General features: G+C 45.8%; 1 protein-coding gene across 2 annotated transcripts in view; it reads left to right on the top strand.

Moving 5' to 3' along the window:
- The window catches only part of CORO1C (coronin 1C), a 61710-nt gene that overhangs the window by 27102 nt on the left and 12238 nt on the right, over window positions 1-22370 (top strand). For both annotated transcript variants that reach the window (XM_063143811.1, XM_063143812.1), the window contains exons 3-4: window positions 11153-11275; window positions 20645-20774. In XM_063143811.1, coding sequence (XP_062999881.1) covers window positions 11153-11275; window positions 20645-20774 — 253 coding nt within the window. The remainder of the gene's footprint in view (window positions 1-11152; window positions 11276-20644; window positions 20775-22370) is intronic.

The following is a 22370-nucleotide window of genomic DNA, read 5'->3' as shown; positions in this document are numbered from 1 at the left end:
TTTTGAAAGAGAGATCTCTTGGTTTTCTAAGTGGGCAGCTCTCATCCTTCTCTTGTTGAATTTGAGGTTGTGTTATCTTTCTGCATTGTCCTAAACTACAGCTCCCATAATCCCTGACCATTGGCCATGCTGGTTGGCCTTATGGGAGTTGTAGTCCAAGACACCTGCAGGGCAGTGGGTTGCCTGTATTATTTCCCTTTCCTTCAGACAACTGAGAATAGTCTTGTTCATGCAACCATCTGTGTATGGGAAACACGTGTGTGGAGAAATGGAATCAGGGTGGCAGGCCATGCCCCTGTCTTACGCAAGTTCAGCTATTTGTGTGAACAGAATGTGCATGCATTGCCTTATCTGTCTGCGCAATTAGCAGACCTGCTTCTCACGTATGCTTTTTGTGCGGAATCAGAATTCAGAAGCAGGACAGAAATGAATTATAATCTTATTGTAAGGGAAGAGGAAGCCAAAGGCGCTGACTTAATTAATTTTGAAGCTTTGTTTCTTGTAAGTCTGTGAACTGTGTTTTGTGCTTCCACAAACCGGAGTCGTTCCCCCCCCCCCATTCATGTGATGTCTGCCTCTTGTGCATGGGCAGTGTGATGAACATTGAGGTTATGGGTTAGATAACTTGAGTATTTTATACCAAAAGCCTTTCAAGATGGTATCTCTCTAGCCCTGATCCAGCACCGTGTTGGTTGTAGTAGTGATTTGTAGTACGTGCTAAGCAAAAAGGTCAAGCAGTGCTAGAAGCTTCACCTCCTGCCACAACAGACCACGTTGTGCAACTGTGGATCCTCAGGAAAGACAAAAAGGATTTCACGTAGTCCTAGTCTTTCCAAATTGACCAGTTCAGATCCCAGCCTAGCAGGCTCACTTCCTTTGGTGTGGGTCATCTTAAATCATGGGCGCTTTATGCTGAAGCCCCAGTGGTCTTTGCCAGGAATCTCTTCTTGCTTTAGTTGGCGGTGGCTACCTCAAGCAGATGTGGCACATTTCAGTGGCTCTGCGCGTAGCTGCCTAAAACAGCTCTTGAGGTTGAAAGGAGCTGTCAGGGCCAAATAAATACAATGGATTTTTTGGAAACGTCTTTGCACAGCACCTGTCTTGAAATAGGCTGCTGCTGCGAAGGCTTCTGTAATGCCTCTTGTTTTGAACCCGGAGAGAGCCGGGAGCAAGATACATCAGGTGCAGGAGCAATGGCCGGCCAGACATCTTGACCGCCTCCGTTCGTACAGCTTGGCTCTTTCGTTTTCTGTCCATGAATGTTTTTAACGGATCCTATCCCTTGTATCAAAAACCGTAATAATCAGCACAACCCTGCATGGAAGCCCATGTAGTATACCTGGTGGCCTTGGCAGATGGAGGCCTATTTACCACCTTCTACATGCCCATTTATTATTATTTATATGAGCTGCTTTGTGTGTGTGTGTGTCCCCGTGTGTCCCTGTCCCTTCATCCCTGCTTCCACAGCGGCTGCTGCAGCATTTTCACTGAGACGTCTAACAGCAGCCCTCACTGCAGGGCTCCTACAGTGGTTTTTACCATATATGGCCATTACAGCTCTTTGGGTTGGGAGCCGTCCTGAATAATTTCCACCCTTCGCTTTGATTGGCCACTTTGAGCCTGGAGAATGGTGGGATAGGCGCTCTGCTGTAAAAAGGGAGATGCCGGCTTTGAGTCAAGTGGAAAAGGACGCTTAACTCTTTGCTCCCTGGATTGCATCAGCCATGCCTGTGCCAGCTGACGCTCTCTTGGTTTCTTGTGTCTGCGAGCGACTGGGAGGTTTAAATAATTCTCCTCTGGTTATCTTCGGAGGCATCCCATGCCAAATCTCTTGGCAGCACTGGCTGAAGTATACTATGTATGGAATTAAAAAAAAAACACAGTGGAAAAACCAGTGCTGCAAAAGCATCTCTGCTTGATTCTTGGCAGGGAGGGAGGGAGGGAGGGAGCGCCTCGGATGGCAGAAATCTCAGATTAGTAAATTGCTTTGCATTTTAATTTTTTCTTTTATTGCACTGAACAATATTTTTAGAAGTCCCCCTCCCCTGAACCCCAAAATTGCAGCAGTGCTGAGAACTCCCCCTCCTCACCCCCCTAAGAGTCAGAATTCCACAGGAACAAAGTATTTGTGGAGACTTACAGTCACTTACAGTGAGTACCACCAAAAGTACCACAGTGAGTAGAACTGTGGGCATAGGAGGGCTCCCCTGTTTTTTCTATGCCTCCCTCTCTTCCCCATAGCAGAGTGAAGGTTTGCCAAGTCCTTCTGGAATCAAGGCATGTGGTGGGGGTCGTGGGTGCTCTGGGCTTTCTGTAGGGTAGAGGTTCTTCAGAATCTTAATGTTGACCATGATCTTGCATGAACAAAATGGAACTTGGGCTGGGCTGGGCTTGGGGTACTGTTTAAGGCCCTTGGGAATATTTGGAAGCTTGAATTAGAGGCTTAAACTGCTTTTCCTGTTCAGCCAGATGTTGTGAATAAAACTGGAAAGTTCCTAGTGTTTTTCCTTTTAGCCACGCAGACTTTCATGCAGGGATCCCAAGTCCTTTTAGAGGCAACTTCCCCAGCCTACCAGATGCATTGGACTACCACTCCCATCAGCCATGCTGGCTAGAATTGATGGCACTTGCAGTCCAAAGTGTCCATGGGGTGCCAGGTTGGGGAAAACTGTTTTCGAGCATGCATGTGACTGCACTCATTTTGGACTCCCCTTGGGCAGTGCTGCAGGAATCGGTTAGAGGCATATTGAAAATGAAAACTCCAATATTCACTAGCTGCGAGGGATTTCAGGATGTCCTTATCATTGCTGTCCAAAGCATTTTCCGTCAAATGGAAAGAAAATGCATATTCATGCTTGGTTCTTCTTTAAGGCAACATTTGTTGTTCTGTAAAGAACACAGGGCATGCTTTGCTGCTTGTGGCTTTGGCCAAATGCTTCCTCTCTTGCATAAAGTATAATTAGGATTCTCTCCTGTTGTGGTTTATATTGCCCCCTTTCAGAAGGACCAGCTAGCATTCAAATTAGGAAGTGTATGCAAGCTATTGCATGCTACAGGGGTGAATATCAGAGTAGCTTTTTCCCATCCTTCAAGCATGCCTTCTGCACAAACTGCTATAAAGTTTCTAAAGCAACCTTCTCCAACCACATGCCCTCCAGATGGGTTGAACAGCCACTGCCATCATCCTCAGCCAGTATGGCCGTGCTGGCTGGGAATGATGGGAGTTGCAGTCCAACACATCTGGAGGGTTCCTGGATCAGAAAAGCTGTTATGTCTTGCCGCTCAACTGACAGATTGCCATATTACGTGGGGCTGCCTTTGAAAACGGTCCGGAAACTTCAACTGGTACAAAACAGGGCAGCACGGTTACTAGCAGGGACTGGTCGACGAGACCACATCACGCCAGTCCTTTTCCAGCTTCATTGGCTGCCAGTCCAGGTCCGGTCCCGATTCAAAGTGCTGGTATTGTCATTCTAAGCCCCAAACGGCTTGGGGCCAGGTTATCTGAAGGAACGCCTCCTCCCATATGTACCTGCCCGGACCTTAAGGTCATCCTCAGGGGTCCTTCTCCGCGAGCCCCTGCCAAAGGAAGTGAGGCAGGTGGCTACCAGGAGGAGGGCCTTCTCTGCTATGGCACCTCGGCTGTGGAATGAGCTTCCTAAGGAGGTTCACTTGGCACCTACATTATATGCTTTTAGACGCCAGGTGAAGACCTTTTTATTCTCCCAGCATTTTAACAGTCTATAAATAAATTTTAACTGGTGTTTTAAATTTGTAATTTTGCATTGCTGCTGTTTTTATCTGGTTGAGCTTTTATATTGTATTATATAATATGGTTTTATACTGTTGTTTTATACCTTGAATGTTTTTAATTTTTGTGAACTGCCCAGAGAGCTCCGGCTATTGGGCGGTGTAGAAATGTAATAAATAAATAAATAAATAAATAAGTGTCAGGGAAATTTCTGCAGTTGCATCAGTATAGTCTGCGAGAAGCCTCAGACTCTTCCCTTAAATCTCTCCTAATTCCTTAGGAAGATCCCTGTTTGGGCTTTGCTGTACGCATGTGTCTGCAAGCAGCCTTGACAGCGAATCTCTTGACGTTCTTCCCATGGTTTAGGTGGGGTTTTAACAGCAGTATTTTACTCACTTCTCTGCTTTTGAGGGGCTGTCAGCACTTCCGCTCATAAACCTTGCCTATGAAAATGTTGGTTTTAGCTTGAAACATTGCATGGAAATTTGACGCTTGGGAGCAAAAATGTCCCTCGTTTTTGGAAAGTGCAGTATTTGTTTTTCTGGGAAGGGACCAGAATTGGAAACTGGCTCTTTCGCTCTCTCCTGACAGTCGAAACTCCATTGGCCAAATATGTCATGTCTGTATTGAGAGCAGTGTGGAAGCAACTGTGCGTGTTGGGTTACTGCAGAGCGCTAGGTCTTAGGAGAGGAAAAAGAGGAACTGTTTCTGCCAATCTGTGGACACTTTGGCATGGAGTGAGGCTGTGATTAATTGGGTAGGCCCTGAGCCAGTCAACGGGAAACCTACCGACCTGGAATTATCACCAGAACATCACTTTTCTGGTTCAGTCCCTCTTGCATTCGTGGGGAATTTGGTGTGAAGCTGAAGCCTTGAAAAGCTAAGTCCTAGGAGCTGCTAGGTAGCCAATGTTGTGATGCAGAGTTAATTTAACAGAAATGATTAACATCTTCTGTTTTTGTGATCTTCCGACTGAGATTTATAAAAAATAGATAAGAATAAATCAAAATTTGGCTGGGAAGCAAATTTGGCCTCTCCCCCAGTTCTCAGTACCTCTGTACTAGTGGAGTACAGGTGGGTGGTCCGTTGGCCACCTTTGATGGCCTTGACTGCAGCTGCCCCCAGGTCCCTCCTGCAAGGCTGGGCCAGGGGAGAGCAGGATGATGATGGGAAGAGGCACGTGGGAATGACCCTTCCTGTGCACTCTTCTCCCCCATGTAAACTGCACTCTCCCCAGCAGGCTGGGAGGAGCCCAATTGCAATTGCTGTGTGGGTGAGAGGGGAAGGTTGCCTGTGTGTTTGAGAACGGGGTGCGGGCAAGGAGGAAGGCTAGTTGGAGAGTGAGGGAGTGGTTCGCCAAAAGGGGGGGGGGAAATCTTGTATGCCAACCAAGCGCTTGCAATCCCTACGCCTAGATCATCAGAGAGTCCCTGTCAGGAAAGGAATGACATTACAACCTACAGCTACACAAGGACGATCAGAAACTAGCTTCAGAGCCAGAAACTGGCTAAACTGGAATTTAGAAGGGATTTTGAGATAAACCTATTTTAGATATGTAGTGGTATATAAATGTTATAAATGAAATAAATAAGCTTGTGAGCAAGAGGATGTCTCAGACTAGTAAGAGATACAGGCTAACTACTCTTAAGTTAGATTTTGGCATCCACCCCCACCCTCCAAAAAAAAAAAAATCAGGACACAGTGGCTGTGCCAAGTACTAGATTTCTTACTCTGGCTAGCAGTTGGCTGTTAGTTTTGCTCTGTCTGTATCCTATAGTCACAGCTCTAATTTTGCGGTGGGTTTCTGTGCACGGCCACAGATTTTCCAGGGCAGATATTCCATGGAAACTTCTACCATTACAGAGCCTTTTGTGCTTGTACCCGCCACTTATCTCTCTCCAGCTGTAAGCACATGGCATGAAGCAATGAAGTCATCCAGCTGCTGCATTTCTGGTCTCCCGGTGGGAAGAGATACAAACCTTGCAAGCGGCACAGTCCTGTTAATGCTCCTTGTTGCTTTCCAAAGAACCTTGGAGCGCAGGTTATAGTTAATGCCGGGTCGCCGATCCAAAGCTCTGCCGCCACGTCTTCTCTTGTTACCTCAACCAGGCTGGGGTGCCTTGTTGGGTGGTTGACAAACCACCCCACAACCCTACAACCGTGCCTGTGTTCTGGGAAGTTCGTTAACCATCCCATTAAGCACTCCAACAAGCCCACTCACTGAGTCTGGGCAATGTGAAAAGCTGTGCCTGGCAAAGGTAATTATGCAAATCAGCTGGTACACAAAACGGCACATGCAGCGTGGTTAACAAACCGTTGTGATTTGACACAGTGGCCCCTGTGGTTGTGTGAACGGGGCCACTGTGTCATGGCCCTGCTCTGAGCAACACCACCTTTGCTATTAATTCATTTTTGCTACTCTATTCCTCCATTACCATGGAAATTGATATAAAACACACCATTTTATACATACATAAATACACACACTCCTCCTTCCCTCACACTCACACCTTTCTCTCTGTCTCTCTCTCTCTCTCTCTCTCTCAACATTTCCTCCTTAACCTGCCAGCCACCAGCCTTGCGAGGTAACATGCCTACAGTGTAAGTAAGACCTGCTTTGACCACCTTCTTGGTCAATAGCTGTTCACATTCCAGCTATTTGCTCTGATAGAACTTGATCTCTGCTACCTTTCCCATTATCGGGCGTATTCTGTGACTTCTGATGAAAGATGCAGGCTTTGTGTCTCCAGTACAACTTAAGTATGGCACAGGTTTTAGCAATCTTTTGGTGCTGCTGCTGCTATGATATATTTCTCCTTTGGGGAATAGCACTTATTTCCTTATCTTAACCAGAGTTAGTCACAGAGAGCCAGGCCAGTTTGCTAGATGACTAATGGCCATTTGTCATGGTCTGAATCGGCAGTGCAGTCTTCATTTAAGCCCAGCGCCTGGGGTATATACCATCTGGTGTTGGAAGATGTGGGTGCTCTGTAGATGCAGCAGTTCTTGTTGAATGATAAGCAGTGGGTGGGTGGGGGAATTTGAGCCTTGTGGGTGGAAGATGTCGTGCCCTCGAGGAGAAGCAGGACTTGTCGGAAAGACAGAGCTTAGTTTGCATTTCAAACCTCTTCTTTGTGATCTGGTTTCCCTCCTCCTAAAGATGCACATAGCGGAATGTGGAAGTTGATGCCGCTTCCTTATTTTCAGCTGAGGATAGCAAACATTCACGAGGAAGTGGTTTTCTGAGCTAAATTAATCCAAGAATTGCTTTATTGTAATCAACTGCCTCTTCCTAGCAGAGAGACAGGGTCAGTCATAGTAGAAAAGGGCATCAGTTTCTGTAGTCCATCGCATCAGGACTACCGAAATCTATTTTGGCCTGTATGACCGCATTGTTGCCTTATTTGGGAAACTTCAATCCCCCTGACTGGAATAGTGTATATAAAAAGCTTACTCTAGTCACCTTTTACAATTCACCTACCTGGACCAACTTGTGTGTGCGTGTGTGCGCGTGCGCGTTTGTCATAAATCTACATCTTGTTGCAATTTCCTTGTTTATTTCGGTGTTCATTGTTCATCCCTAAATGATAATGGATTTTTAACAAGGGGATTGAGTGCTGCCTCAGGGCGTCTACGAAGTTCATTTTAGTTATGCAGCAACACTTCATCTGAGCTACAACTATTCTCTTATGTTCAGATTTTGTGCCATTGCCTGATTCCAGTATATAATCATGGCCTTGCAGTTAAGGATAGTTTTAAATATAATATTCAGTACATCAAACTCTTAGTAGCTGTTCTTACAGATGTTGATTTTTTTTTCATTTTCACTGTTTATTGACCTCTACATTGATTGCATTAAAGTGCCCAGGCCACTTTGAGGTATTTAATATGTATATTTAATGTGGTTTATAGGTTCTACTCTGTATGTTAAAAAAAACCAACCAACCAAAAGCTTTACCACTTTGCCAGGATGCTAGTGCCATCTTGCTGCGTCATATTAGTCACAGTGAGCAGCAGAGCCAGGATTAGAATTTCGGATCTTTTCTGCCCCCATCCTGTGCACTTGGCCACATAGAATCTTCCTGTTCTTTTCTTTAGAATAGCTGTCCCCAACTTGGTGCCCTCCAGATGTTTTGCCGTTCTCCCCCCAGCAGTCCTGATCCTTCTTCATGCTGGCACCAGGTTGAGGATGGCTACTTTAGCGAAAGTCCACATTATAGACCAAGGGGTGGGCACGTTGTGGCTCTCCAGATGTTTTGGCCTACAACCCCGACCAGCTAAGGCGTAGCTGATGGGAGCTGTAGGCCAAAACATCTGGAGGGCCACCAGTTGCCCACCCTGTTGTAGTGCAATAGTCTTGGCCGAAGGGAGTGTGCGGCATCCTTCCGTTTAAATAAGGAGCAATGTAGCTCTTCCTCTCTTCCCTCTAGTGATAAACATGGTTTTATTTATTGATATCATTTCTTGGCTTCCTTTCAGGGCAGAAGCCTACTCCCAAGGTAGCCTACAGCAATATTTTTTTTAAAAAAAACCAGTTAAAATGTTAAAGTGATAAAACTATGGTGTCTATGATGCTTGAGCAACTTGTAACCATAGTTTGCTCACAAAGCATTTAAAGCCTGATCTAACCCTGGTTTCAGTCTCTGATTTGAGAGAAAGCTGTGGTTAGCAGTGGTTTGCTTTAGACGTCACACTAACCAAGAAAAGGAAGAGGGTTTTTGCATGGACAGAGCAAGGGGCATGCAAGCCGATGTGTGTGTGATATTGGTCTGTTGCACTCTGGGAAATGATGTCTAAACTGGACAACAGACCAGGAGTTGATTTCACATGGTCTCAAAAGGTTCTAAAAGGGCACATGGTGAAGGGTGGTTGTGAGGACGCTTCCTTGCACACACAAGTCCCAATTGCATTCACTGCAGGGTGACATTTTACTCTGGTGCTACTGACTCACTGTTGAAAGCATTTGTGATGGGTAACTTGGTAGCTGGCTTCTATTCTTTATATCTGTCATTCTGTTCTGATTAGCTTGTGAAGGTTTTAATTTGGTCAGTGACGAAAGGAAAGGGTTCAGGAACAGCTTCTGCCAGTCTGAGATTGGTGATGATAATGAAGCAGGCAAAACTTCATTTTAATTCTGAGGTTGTTTACCAACTACCAAGCTCGCAGCAAGTAGTCATTATATGTAAATAGGGCACACACTCTCTTGGGTGCATCCCAACCTGAGAGACAATTACTGCAAGAGCCCAGGTGGTTATCTTTGATTTTTCTTTTCCAGTACAAAAGGGTAGTGAGGTAATGATACCAAGAGAGAGATAATTGCAGGCCTTTTTCTTTGCTAATGAATTGCCATTTTAGGTAACTTAAACATATATTTCATTTCTATACCGCCCAGTAGCCAAAAGCTCTCTAGGTAGTTCACAAAAATTACCAGTCCCCAAAATACAACATAATATATTCCAGTCATTTCACACAAACTGTTGAGCGAGATTTAACACTCGGCTGTTTGTTTGCAAACTTGGAATTCAGCCTTTATCTTGATCATACGGATGGGAGATATTTGCAAGTTTAATAAGTATGTACCAGCTAATTTTTTTCTTCCCAGTCAAATGCTGATTGACATATTAAGGCATATCTTGGATTGCCCAATGTTGGCACTCCGAAGACAGCTGATCCATTGGGACTCAACTCTTAGGATATTTCTTTGAGCTGCTTTTAAAAATGGTCAGGTGTGTTCATTTTAGCGGTTGGTTGGTTTTTTTCATGAACACATTATGTTCATTTTAAACTGTTTAGATTTAAACTTTAGGTGTGATGGTAACACACACCCACACCCACCCACCCATGCATTCATTGCTTGAGGACATTACATTTTACTTCTGGCATAGGTAGAATGTACTCTATCCCCCTCCCTTAAAGATGTGCTCCTATCTTAGGTGAGTTATATGCAGTCTGACAGGCATAATGGTGTGAAGTCCTCTTCCTCAATCTGCACCCCACAGACTATCACATCAAGGCCCCTAAATCTTTTGTCTCTTGCCCTTTGGTTTTGCTCTTTTCCCATCTTCGTTGGTTGCAAAAGGGACCCTGAAGTTGGCCTGTTGGCTCTGGTAGCTAACGTAGCTCAGATCGAAGGTGGACCAGCACCTTGTCTTTAGGTTTTGTTACCTCATTTTATGGTGCTATCTGTCACTATCCTGTTTTTAATCTTTATTTTAATAAACGTCACTTAATTGGGCTAACAGTCTGGGTTCAGATTCGTGTTTGTGCCTTCTAGAGTCAGTTTGTTCCCGCCATGCAGCCTAAACCTAAGAGAGAATCAAGGGTGGAGCTGCCTGTCCAGTGAGATACCCTGGAAGGCTGGTGCTGGACTAGCTGTCCATCCTTGTGGGCTTATTCTGAGGTCAGAGGTTGTAGGTAACCACCTCTCCATCTGCTTGCAGCTGCCACATGATAGGCCTCTAAGTGGCTGCTGCTACATGTTTCCCAGCTACGAGGAAAAGACGTCTGTCTATTAAACTTCCGTGTCCTGTTGTTGCTGCATCTCATAGTCCTTTAGGACTTGCCTCTCTCCCTCTCTCCCCCAATTTTGACAAGCAGGTCTAAGGTCAGTCGGTCTGCAAGAGCTAATGGCTATCCCTGTTTCTAAAACCTGATGTACAGTGAACTTTGATTTGGAAAAACCAACCTCTCAGGAATTAGCAGTGTAATAATAGAATGCATGACCCAGGCTTCAAGCAGCAGAAGGAGCAAATTGTAGCTCTGGAAACCCAGTCATAGATAGATGTTTGTGTCTGGAAAAGACAGATGTGAGGGGTGTGCTTACAGTTCATTGCATGCGGTGTAACTGCATAAGCACGGTGAACTAGAAATTAATTACCTTTGGGGAAACTCTAGTTAAAGGTATTTCTAGCATCACACCTGGGCAGGCTTCTGAAAATTTTGCAGGGCCACCTTCGCTCAGTGAAGGAGCACCTGCTATTCTGCATGCAGGAATTCCCAGGTTCAAGCCTCAGTCACCATCTTCAGCTAAAAGGCTGCAGTAGCAGGTAATGTGAAATACATGTCTCTGACTGAGATGCTGGAAGGCTGCCCCCAGTCTGACTAGACAATACCGGTCTGGATGGATAAGCAATCAGATAGGCAGTTTCCTATGAAATAACGTAGCTGTAAGAGCCACAACACCATGGGAAAAGTTTTGCCAGAACTGAGGCGTGTTGCTGCCATTCAAGGTTGTAAGTAATCAGCTTAATGAGCCAGCCACCTTATCAACGTGAATATGAGCAAAATGACTTTGCCTTCGTTAACGCATTGCAGTCATCGTACACTTTGTATTTTGTGTGTGTGTTGTACAGTTCTGTCTTCGTCCTGTACATTACAGCGCTTTCTTCTCTGCCTCTTCAGACAGGTAGAATCGACAAATCCTACCCCACGGTATGTGGCCATACAGGACCAGTGCTCGACATCGATTGGTGTCCTCATAATGATCATGTCATCGCCAGTGGCTCGGAAGACTGCACTGTTATGGTGAGCTGATACATTAAGCATCTCCAAAAAGTTGTTCCTTGCTTTCAGCTTAAGGGAAGCAGTAAGCCTTGCTGTAGAGAACTTTTAAGTGGCAGCTAGAAGTACTTTTTCTGCCTTGAAATGAAATTTTTAAAAATGTGCCAAATTATAGTACACTGAAAGATGGAAAATACAGCTTGGGTTATTACAGCATGCTGGAGTGAGTAACTCTTACATTGGACAGAAAGTTTGACTTCACAACAGACTCTAAATATGCTTCTTTATTTCTTTTGTCTATAAATTGAATGAAAGCCGTGCTGACAAGGTGCATTTTCATTTTTAAATGCCTTTCTTACCTTAACTCACAGAATTAACACATTCCAACTTAAAAGGCATTCTTTGCATCACCTGTTGAATCAGGACACATATCCCATGTTAGTAGTAATGTCTGGGCTCTAAGTGGCTTACATTCTTGGATGACTTCAGGCTATTGAAGAACATAGCTTACTTAATGCTTGTTTCCTGCACCATCAAAGTGACCAAGACTACCAGCCAACTTCAGAAGGCTTTTCAGTGTTACTCCTTCAATGTTCTTGGTTCATGGCTTGCATTTTTCACTGTGACAGTGTGAGTTGATTAATGACAGATGACCTTGATTGGTGGGCCAAATTTGAGTCCTGTATGTACCTAAAAAAATATAATAGAGGAAATTGTCCCTAAGGGTGCAGTCCTATGGCCCTTATTTATTTATTTATTTATTTATTATTTATTGCATTTCTATACCGCCCAATAGCCGAAGCTCTCTGGGCGGTTCACAGCATCTGAGGGGCATAGGATTGTTCGTAGTCCCCCATCCAAGTTTGAGAAACATAACCTCGGAAGGCGAGGGGATCTGAAGAGGCCAGGAAACGAGTTATCCTGAGTCTCTGCCAGCCTCCTTACCTCTCATTCCAAAGCACCATTGCTAGATGGGCAAAAAAGCCTGTCTAGCAAAAAATGCCGGGCGGGAGGACAAGGAGGCAAAGACTGCCTCCACCATTCCTTCCACCCTGCATTGGACAATCGGAAGCCTCCAAGTTGGGAGGTTACAGTCATTGAGGCTGCAAGCGGAAGGATAATTAAAAACACTTTTTAATGAGGTACTTTTATATACTTCCAGAGCAACTACGTACCACGAGTTCCATTGTAGATTTTAAAACGCGTTTGAAAATTCACTTGTTTTCAATAGCTTTTGGTATTTTAGCTTGATTTACTGTTCTTATTACTATGATTATTCTCTTATTTCTGCTTTGTGAACCCCTTCCCCCCTTCATATGTTTTAATGTGATTTTAGAATGTTAAGCCTCTAGGCAGGGTATCGCTGTTTTATTTGTATATTTTGTACAGCACCAAGTACATTGTTGGTGCTATATAAATAATAATAATAATAATAATAATAATAATAATAATAATAATAATTTGCAATTTCAGTTTTATATCAAGTCAAATAAGTTCATTCTTGTGTGTTGCATCAGTGACTTTTAGATTTCTTTTCTGTCCCATGGGGGCCTTATCCTATCCCAGTCTTGGGAAGACATGAAAATGTTAACGAAATGTACTGCATTCCCACTTTATAAAAAAAAGAAGAAGAAACCATTTGGGTTTTCAGAGGCCACCACTAAACTGGTGTGCTAAAGGATGCTGGAATGTTCTGTAAGAAACCATAATTCAGCAGGCACGTGAAATGGAATGAATGCCGTCTGAAGCATAAACACCAGGAGGTTTGGCAGAGCTTAACTTGAGCTTCTTGACAGAGAGATGCCTTTGCCTTTAATCCAAGCTGCATGGAGAAACTTGCGTGGCCTTGGAGTGTGGGGGCCTTTTGAACGAAGATCCGCAGAGCTGAATCACAGTGCAATGGTAGCGATGACGGATGTTCTAATGAGTTTAGGAAAAAGTGTCTAAAGTAGGAATCTCTAACTGGCAGCTCCATGTCTGGCCCCCAGATGGGGATCACGTGTGCGTGTGAGCGCACGCACACACACACACCCTTGTTTGCCAGTTCAGAGAAAGAGGAAATGTGGGAGGTAGTGGTGGCCGTGGCCCTGGGACTTGTGGTTTGCTCACTTTGGAAAGAACTGGGTCGACCACTGGCTCAGGGTGGCCTCCAGTAAAACCAGTTACTGACCACAGGTGTAGAGTCATCGAGGCTGCGTAACCTGAGCGACGAGATAGGAAAGTGCAGCTGCCTTATTTTCTACACATTTATGCCCCCCCCCCCATATGATCGTGCTTTTCCCCATCGTGCTTTTTATATTGTATTTTGGATTTGTGTTTTAAAATTGTTGGTTGTTTTATTATACTCTTCATGGTTTTAATTTTTGTGAACCGCCCAGAGAACTTCGGCTATTGGGCGGTATAGAAATGAAATAAATAAATAAATAAATGATTGACCCCATGCGAAACCAGTTCTTCTGGTTGGCAGCAGAAATAGGCAGTGCAGAGGATTTCACTTCTCCCCACCCCTTCTAGGAGCCTTTTTTGTTTACATTAAAAAAGGTTGATTTTTTTTTTTAACCAAATAATTCTTATTTTGGCTAAATTATTCTTAACCAAGTTAAGATGCTGAATGAAGGTTTAAATCAGCCTTCCTCAAACTGGGGCGCTCCAGATGTGTTGGACTACAACTCCCAGAATGCCCCAGCCAGCTGGCTGGGGCATTCTGGGAGATGCAGTCCAACACATCTGGAGCGCCCCAGGTTGAGGAAGGCTGGTTTAAATGAATTTTAAGATTTTTTGTAAAAAGTGGACAGCACACGTGAAGCTGTTAGGTTTGGGTGGGGAGACAGATGCACAACTTGCTGATTTGGGTGTATGTTAAGTGGTTTGCCAGGCTCATCAAGCTGTGTGTGTGTGTGGAGAGTGGCAAGACCCCGTTTCAAACCTAGCGCATTTATTACATGTCCTTTTCTAATCTCTCTGGTCTAAACTATACATTGCAAAAAGCTGTGAGTTTCATTCCCTGACATGCTTTTCACTGGGAAGCAGCCCTTAAAGGCTGTGGTTAAAAATGCTAGAGTGTCATGGGGGGAACCTGTGGACCCCATAGGAAGTAATGCAGCTTGGGAAGGGCACCTTGAGCCGAAAAACAGCACAGAGAAAGGTTGAAGCAGCCCCCCCCTCCCGCTGCTCTCGAATGCCACCTTTGAGCTGCTTTTCAGAGTTTTAAACAACAACTCAAAACTGCCTGTGAAACAAGCACAGCTGCATGCAGTCAGTGGGTAAGGCTCTGCTCCATCGTGTAGGATGTCCATCGCTGGCAAATCCGGATTCGCCAGACTTCCATGCTGTTCTCGGCTCATCTTGCATTTGCGAGCCAAACTGTGGCATTCTTCCGGAAATCCGGGAACCTTTTCGATTTTTTTTTGCCAGTGTGGGGGACTAAGTAGCCATCCCTGAAATCCACAAACTGGCCTGAGTTGGGCCAAACTGTGGGGAAATGAGCCAAAGTCCGGGGGACCAAGCTGACAAAGGCTCAGGGAGCTCTCCCACTCCCCAACCTCAGACGGATTCCTTCAACTTCCCTCTTATCCCTGGAAGTGAGCACTCTTGACGGTACGGGGCTTTCTTGGTTGTGGCACCCGCCCTAAAGAATTCCTTATCCTGAGACATTCTCCAGGTCTCTCCGCTTTGTTCATTTTACTGCCAGGGCAAAGCATTTTTTTTAATTTTTTTTTTAAAAAAGCCTCCCTAAATATGCTGGTGGCAATTGGTTGTTGATGTTCCCAGTAGCCTCTTATCCAGGCTTCTAATCGACTCCATGCCTGCTTACCTTTGGCAGTGTTCCTAGGCCACTCGCTAGACTATGCTGCTGTTTGTTTTCAGGGTGTGTGTGTGTGTGGTGTTCAATGTGTTTTTAAATAGAGTAGGTCAGCCTTCCCCAACCTGGTGCCCTCCAGATGTTTGGGACTATAGTTCCCAGCATTCCTAACCATTGACCAAGCTGGCTGGGGCTGGTGGGAATTGAAGTCCAAAACATCTGGAGGGCACCACGTGGGGGAAGGCTGGAGTAGAGACGTGCAGGTTTTTAACAAGCAAAGTCCTTTTTTTTATATATTTTTGCAAGGCAGAGGTGAGCAGTCCACCCCGTTGGCTTCTTTCTCGCTTAACTTCTAGAGAGAAGCTTGCTCTAAAGTGCTGCCATGTGGCCTTCTAGTCCGGATGCTCACTTTGAAGAATGGTTTTCTCATGCCAGCAAATGAGGAACTGCTTAAAAATGTGGATTCTTCAGAACCTTTTGAATGACGGTAATGTACTGCAGGTTTCGTCTTGTTCGGCTGAAGAACGTTGGATTGTGTTAGGGTCTTGTAGAGGATGCCAAGCGGCCCTCCTCAAACGGGAGGAATTAATTTCAGCCCGAGTCAGTCTGTCTGAGTTTTGAAGAAGGTGATCTGCTGCTTTACTTGGACGTCCCGGCCCTGCAAATAGCCAAGAGTTGGATTGGCAAAGATGTCTATGATGCTGTTGGACATGGGTTGCTCAGCAAGCCCTTGAAGTTCCAGGCAGACACATGATGTTGATGATTGCTGGTGTTCCAAACAAGTCTTTGATGGCCCACAGCTTCACGGACGTCATGGTGATGGATAGGCGTTTTATGAGGCTCGGTTGGAGTAGAAAAGAGAACAACCTCTCCCCAAGACTGGGAATTATTTTCCATTAGGACCGGGTCCCATTGCGGAGGTGTATCCTTGAGCTGGTAAACTAATTCAGGGCTCTGGAACAAAACATCATGGATGCTCTTGAGATAATGTGAAAGCCAGGAGAGAGATGAAGGAAGCAGAGCTGAGGCAGGCGGGGTGGGGGGGGTGGATGCTTAAACAGGGCTGAGTTCTGAGGCTGGGCTCACCATAGCTCAGGCCTGCACTGTACATGTGCAGAGAGCGTTCCCCTTGCCACTGAATTAACTGCAGCCCTTTTCCTACACTGTTGGAATTGGGGACCAGCCTCCAAGATCAGAGGATGCGGCTTCTCTTCTGCTGCGGAACTTGTCTTTGTAGAAAATTAACCGTTGGAATGCTTCTCCCCATGTGGCTGCCTTTGTCTTTTTTTAGAGGCTGTTCTGCCAGATGTTGGTGCTTCTCCCCGTTTATTGTGAACACTCATCCGATACGTTGATTTAGGAAAGAAAGAGTGGGAAATATTTATTTATTTATTTATTTAATTACATTTATATACCGCCCCACAGCCGAAGCTCTCTTTATTGAAGTGCTGTCTTGGACTCAAACAGCTGCCTCTTGGTTTTACCCTCTCATCTCTCTCTCTGTTGGCCGTCCTCAACCTGGTGCCTTCCAGATGTGTTGGGCTGCATCATTTCCAGCCAGCCTGGCCAATGAAAAGCATTTACCAGGTCAACTCCTGCCTGCAAGTTGCAGCCTCCATAATTTGCTTCCTTCCTCTCTGATTTCATCCCACAGAGAAGAAATGTGATGCATTACCTTGTTAAGGAGTAAACTGGCTGGCTCAGTGGGAAGCAAACTCGAGCCTTTGTTTAATAAGGTAATTAGGGCTGATGTTGCTCTAATGAAGAGAGACTGAAACAATCTCTCTCTATGAAGAGAGACTGAAACAATTGGGCAGGTTTAGCCTGGAGAAGAGACGATTGAGGGGAGACATGATAGCACTCTTCAAATACTTAAAAGGTTGTCACACAGAGGAGGGCCAGGATCTCTTCTCGATCATCCCAGAGTCCAGGACACGGAATAACGGGCTCAAGTAACAGGAAGCCAGATTCCGGCTGGACATCAGGAAAAACTTCCTGACTATTAGAGCAGTACGACAATGGAATCAGTTGCCTGGTGAGGTTGTGGCCTCTCCCACACTAGAGGCCTTCAAGAGGCAGCTGGACAACCATCTGTCAGGGATGCTTCAGGGTGAATTCCTGCATTGAGCAGGGGGTTGGACTTGATGGCCTTGTAGGCCTTGTAGGCCCCTTCCAACTCTACTATTCTATGATTCTAATCTCCAAAGGGTTGCATGCACCAGCCAGTGCCTGCCTTCAGCATCAGTCATCTGTAGTTTGAACCTAGGGAAACCTGTCATACTCCAGCACACACACACACACACACCCAAATTTTCTTGACATCCCTACTGTCAGTAGAAACCCATGGCAGAGTAATGCTGCTTGGAATGAATATCTTTGGGGTTATGTAAATTCCTGGCACCTGGATTTTGAACTCCCTGCTTGCAAGGAACTTTTCTGTGAGCAGAGGACTTGGAGGGTTGGGCAGAGGTGCTTTCCATCTTACAAAAAGCAAAGCTAGTGGAGATAAGTTATGTGAGGACCAAATCTTGGTACTAATTTAGCTCCCTTACTTTGCACAATGTAGAGATGTTTGGTTGACCACGTGAACGCTCGGTTGCAAGGTTGCGTATCTGTTCTGAGTGCATGTGCCTGGAGAGGAACAGATGATTGCATGGGCATTTACCTCTTACGCAATGTTTATTCGTCTCGTTTCGCCAGTCAGCAGAACAGCAATGCCTGTTCTCCTGGAATACATTTGTGAGCTTCCCTGTGTCCATCAAAGTGCTAGATAATTCGTGTCGTCGTACAGCAGGAGGAGCTTGGCCTACGATTTGGCCTTTTTTTTTTTTTTTGGCACCAAAGCCAGATAGTTTTGAAGTCGGCGGTCCTTCCCAGTACAGGCATGGCCTTGTGCCAGAGAATCCTGGGACAGATAAGGGAGTTACAATCAGTAAGTGTTTACTGTAGTGCAGCAGTTAGAGCGGTCCGTAGGCTAAGCCTCCCAAGGGAATAAAGTGCTTCTCTGGGCCATACTTTGAGCACTCACACAATAAAGAATTTTATGTGACCTCCAGACCCGCCGTGACCTCTGCGTATGACAGCTCTCACTGCTATTCCCACGTCTGAGCCTTCTGCTATTCCTTCAATGTTTGTGGACGCACACAGCCCATTACTTGGAAAAAGCCTTTTTGTATTGGGCGCTCTCGCTTGCTTGTTCCAGTCCAATCCAATTAAACAGTTCTGTTCCTGTTAAAGGCTTGAAGTTTCTCCTTCTGTTGCAGGCCATATGGCTGCCTTAATGTAGTCAGTCTTGTGATGATTATGGCACAGAGTGGGGGGTGCTTTTCATATAGTGACTGGTGCAGAAATGGACTTTGTTTTATGTGAAGGGCTGTACCTGCTTCAGAGCTGTGTGGGTGCTCACATTTAATCCGGTGGCATTTTGTTATAGCTTCCTCACTTGCAAGAAAGTTTTACATCAGTGCTCTGTTACTCCAGCATAGGAAGGTCTGGCAGTGGTGACTTAAAGGAACCTTTGCACTAAGAATTAGGTATCAGATTGGGATTGAACTGGTTTAGTCCAGTTCTGGGCTCCACAATTCAAGAAGGATGCAGACAAGCTGGAGCGTGTTCAGAGGAGGATAACCAGGATGATCAGGGGTCTGGAAACAAAGCCCTATGAAGAGAGACTGAAAGAACTGGGCATGTTGAGCCTGGAGAAGAGAAGATTGAGGGGAGACATGATAGCACTCTTCAAATACTTGAAAGGTTGTCATACAGAGGAGGGCCAGGATCTCTTCTCGATCCTCCCAGAGTGCAGGACACGGAATAACGGGCTCAAGTTAAAGGAAGCCAGATTCCGGCTGGACATCAGGAAAAACGTCCTGACTGTTAGAGCAGTATGACAATGGAACCATTTACCTAGGAAGGTTGTGGGCTCTCCCACACTAGAGGCCTTCAAGAGGCAGCTGGACAACCATCTGTCAGGGATGCTTTCGGGTGGATTCCTGCGTTGAGCAGGGGGTTGGACTCGATGGCCTTGCTGCTAGTGCCCTCGGTGGCAGAATTAGGATTGCTTCCCTAATGTCATAGTATGGTGATGTTTTAAATAAGTTGGGGGAGCTGTCAAATTTCTAGTTGCCTGAGTTGCCAGAATCGCCCCGGCTCTGCTCCAAATATAGGGTGATTGCTTAGTGGTTCGTACTTGGCATATTCAACCTATATGAACTGCTGCTGTTTGGGGTTATTCTAAAATGACCTGCTTAGCTTTGAATGTTGTCTCAAGCTTTTCAGTGGCTGAGAGAGAAATTGAGATGGGTGTTAACATGAGTTGCCTCTAATGACCAGATCTCTGGAGGGTAATGCCAGGTTTTGCAGGTGAATTTGCCGGAGCCTGCAATATCCCTCCACCAGAAGCAGACAATAGTAGGATACTCCAGAAGCATGTCGTAACTTTGCTGCCCTCTGCCGGTAGATAAATATGCTTTCCCCCTGCGTTTGAACCCGCCCCACCCCACCCAGTATAGGTCAGCTCTGGTTCAGAAGCTATGATTGGCCACTGATGACTCATATGGAAGGTTCACAAGAGATACCTCCTTACTAGCTTAGCTCTCCTTGAAATTGCCATAAACCTGATACTGGGGTTAAAAGACTGCTTAGCGTGTGTTTGTAATAGTGTGTGGAACTGAAGGGTTTGTCTTCTAGGCTCATGGGAATATAAGGGAATGCATAGATGCTGGGGTGGTGGACAGGGGGAGGATTGAGGCTTTCTCTAGTCATTCCTGGGTGCACACTGCCCTTGCTGGTCTCTTCTGCATCCTGGAGCACCAAATGCACCCACCGGTGATAAAAACGAACAAACAAATGAGATCTTGCATTTGAACAAAATGTTACGCACTCCTGTCTTCAAGCATTGCAGCCACACCCTTGTCAGCTAAGAAAGAGAACCCTAGTATGAGTACTCAGCACATGACAGTCCTACACAGTCTGAGCTGTCCCCACCTGCTTCGTATTATGGCCTGCAAGGTGTTTGGCACCCCCCAGTACGAATGCAGAGCTAGGGCAGGAAGCAAAAACAGGGTGTTTGGAGCACAGCAGAGTCCGTTTGGTGGGTTGCAGACCCTGTGTAGGATGAGGATCGATGAGAAACAGACCAGTTTCGATTCTGTGTATGACAGGAGAGAATTCTCTGTTCACCTCATGGGGCAAAAATTAGATGTCTTTTCCTGTCACAGCCCAGCAGGTCTCAAACTACACCATCACAAGTTGAAAATGGCTGCTTTTGGCAATGTTTAGCTGACTTTATGTCGCCCCATTCAGATGCTTCACAGAGAACACATCAGTGGGATGCTGACCTTTAGTACAGAAGAACAAGCCCGTAATTGCATGTCTGGCCTATTTGCTGCTAGATAATTCTGGCTGAAATGGGGCTATATGTAGCAGTTGAAAGGGAGATAGCTGCTCAAGCAGTCAGCCAGGAGGCATGACATTCCGTAACAGATCACCTCTTCATCTGTATGTCACCTTGATGTGAGTTGACCATTATTTGGAAATTGACAGTATCTCAGTAACGCATGTGTCCCCCGTCCCCCCCGTTGAATTCTTTGCAGGTCTGGCAGATCCCAGAGAACGGACTCACGCTCTCCCTGACAGACCCCGTAGTCATCCTAGAAGGCCACTCTAAAAGAGTGGGCATCGTCGCCTGGCACCCCACTGCGCGCAACGTGCTGCTAAGTGCAGGTAGGCAGCGGGCTCCTGGGGAACGAACGTCGTTTGCTGGTTTGGTTCTTTGGTCTTTGCTTCTTGCATATCCCAAACTCCCACAAAGCAGCCACGAATGGAGACATTCTGTTGCATAAATTATAATCCGAGTGCACCAAGGTCCAATATCGAAACACTCGCGAAAGATCACAGACAAGGCGTCGGGCACGAAACGTTTATTCTCGAGAATAGGGTGATGACCTGGCGCTCATGTAGCAAAGGCAGGGTCACACGGGGCTGAGGCAAGACAATAGCTTATATACCTCCAGGTGTTACACGTCATCAGCCCACACCCCATTGGCTCGCATCACCTGTCATGTCACTCAAGCCTGTTCAAAACACCTCCCTACAATGGCCAGGGGGAGAGGTATTTGCAGCGGGACTCACGAAAGGAAAGTGTGAAGAGGAATGGATGTAGTGCTTGGCTGAGTGTCCTAGGGGTGTGTGAGTGTGTCTGGGCTTGGGTGCTTGCGTGTATACGTGTGCGGGCGCCTGTGTACACGTGTGTGTGAGTGCGTGTATACGTGTCAGGGGGAAATGGACATTCTAGATTTTACATCAATTCCTGCGATCCCAAAAGGTCTCAAACTGCACCATCACAAGTTGAAAAAACACACTGCAAGGAAAACAAACCCCTGTCTGCTTGTCTTTTGATATACCTAGTGCCACCTAATGAGTTGCTTTTCAAGTATATGTAAGAGGAAAGCAACCGGATAACAGAGAACAAAAGAAAGGCTTTTCTAATGATCAATATGTATATACTTGAAAAGCAGGAGTGGGCAACTTGTGGCCCTCCGGTTCTTTTGGCCTACAACTTCCATCAGCCCTAGCCAGCATAGTCAGTGGTGAGAAATGATGGGAGTTGCAGGTCCAAACATCTGGAGGGCCCTAGGTTGCTTACCCCTGTTTGTATTATTTATTTATTTAGAATATTTATATACCGCTCCCCATTGAAAAATTTCAGAGCGGTGTACAAGATAAAATGAAAATAAAAACAGAATAAAACAGTTAACACACAATTTAAAAGAAGCAGAAACAGAGATTCAAGGCTGCATATTAAAGAAAGGCTTCTTGGAATAAAGATGTTTTCAGGAGGTGCTGAAAGGAGTACAAGGTTGCTGCCTGCCTGACTTCCAGAGGCAGGGAATTCCACAGGAGGGGGGCCACCACACTGAAGGCTCTTTCCCTGGTGGATTCCAATTGGAGGATGGATCTATGTGGAACCACCAGGAGCAGGCCCTCGGATGACCTCAGTGACTGGGCAAGTTGGTAGGGGAGAAGGCACTCTCTCAGGTATCCTGGTCCCAAGTTGTTTAGGGCTTTGTACACAAGTACAAGAACCTTCAACCTGGCCTGGTAGCGAATAGGCAGCCAGTGCAGTTCCCTCAGCAGAGGAGTTCCATGCTGGAAAGGGGCAGCTCCAGACAACAGCCGAGCTGCCGCGTTCTGCACTAGCTCCAGCTTCCGGAGCAGCTTCAAGGGCAGCCCCACATAGAGCGCGTTGCAGTAATCCAATCTTGAGGTTACCAATGCCTGTACCACCATGGCCAAGAGATCCCTGTCCAGGAGATAGTA

This window comes from Elgaria multicarinata, chromosome 18 (genome assembly GCF_023053635.1).
Source record: "Elgaria multicarinata webbii isolate HBS135686 ecotype San Diego chromosome 18, rElgMul1.1.pri, whole genome shotgun sequence".
Classification (NCBI taxonomy): domain Eukaryota; kingdom Metazoa; phylum Chordata; class Lepidosauria; order Squamata; family Anguidae; genus Elgaria; species Elgaria multicarinata.
This window is presented reverse-complemented; position numbering and strand designations above follow the sequence as displayed.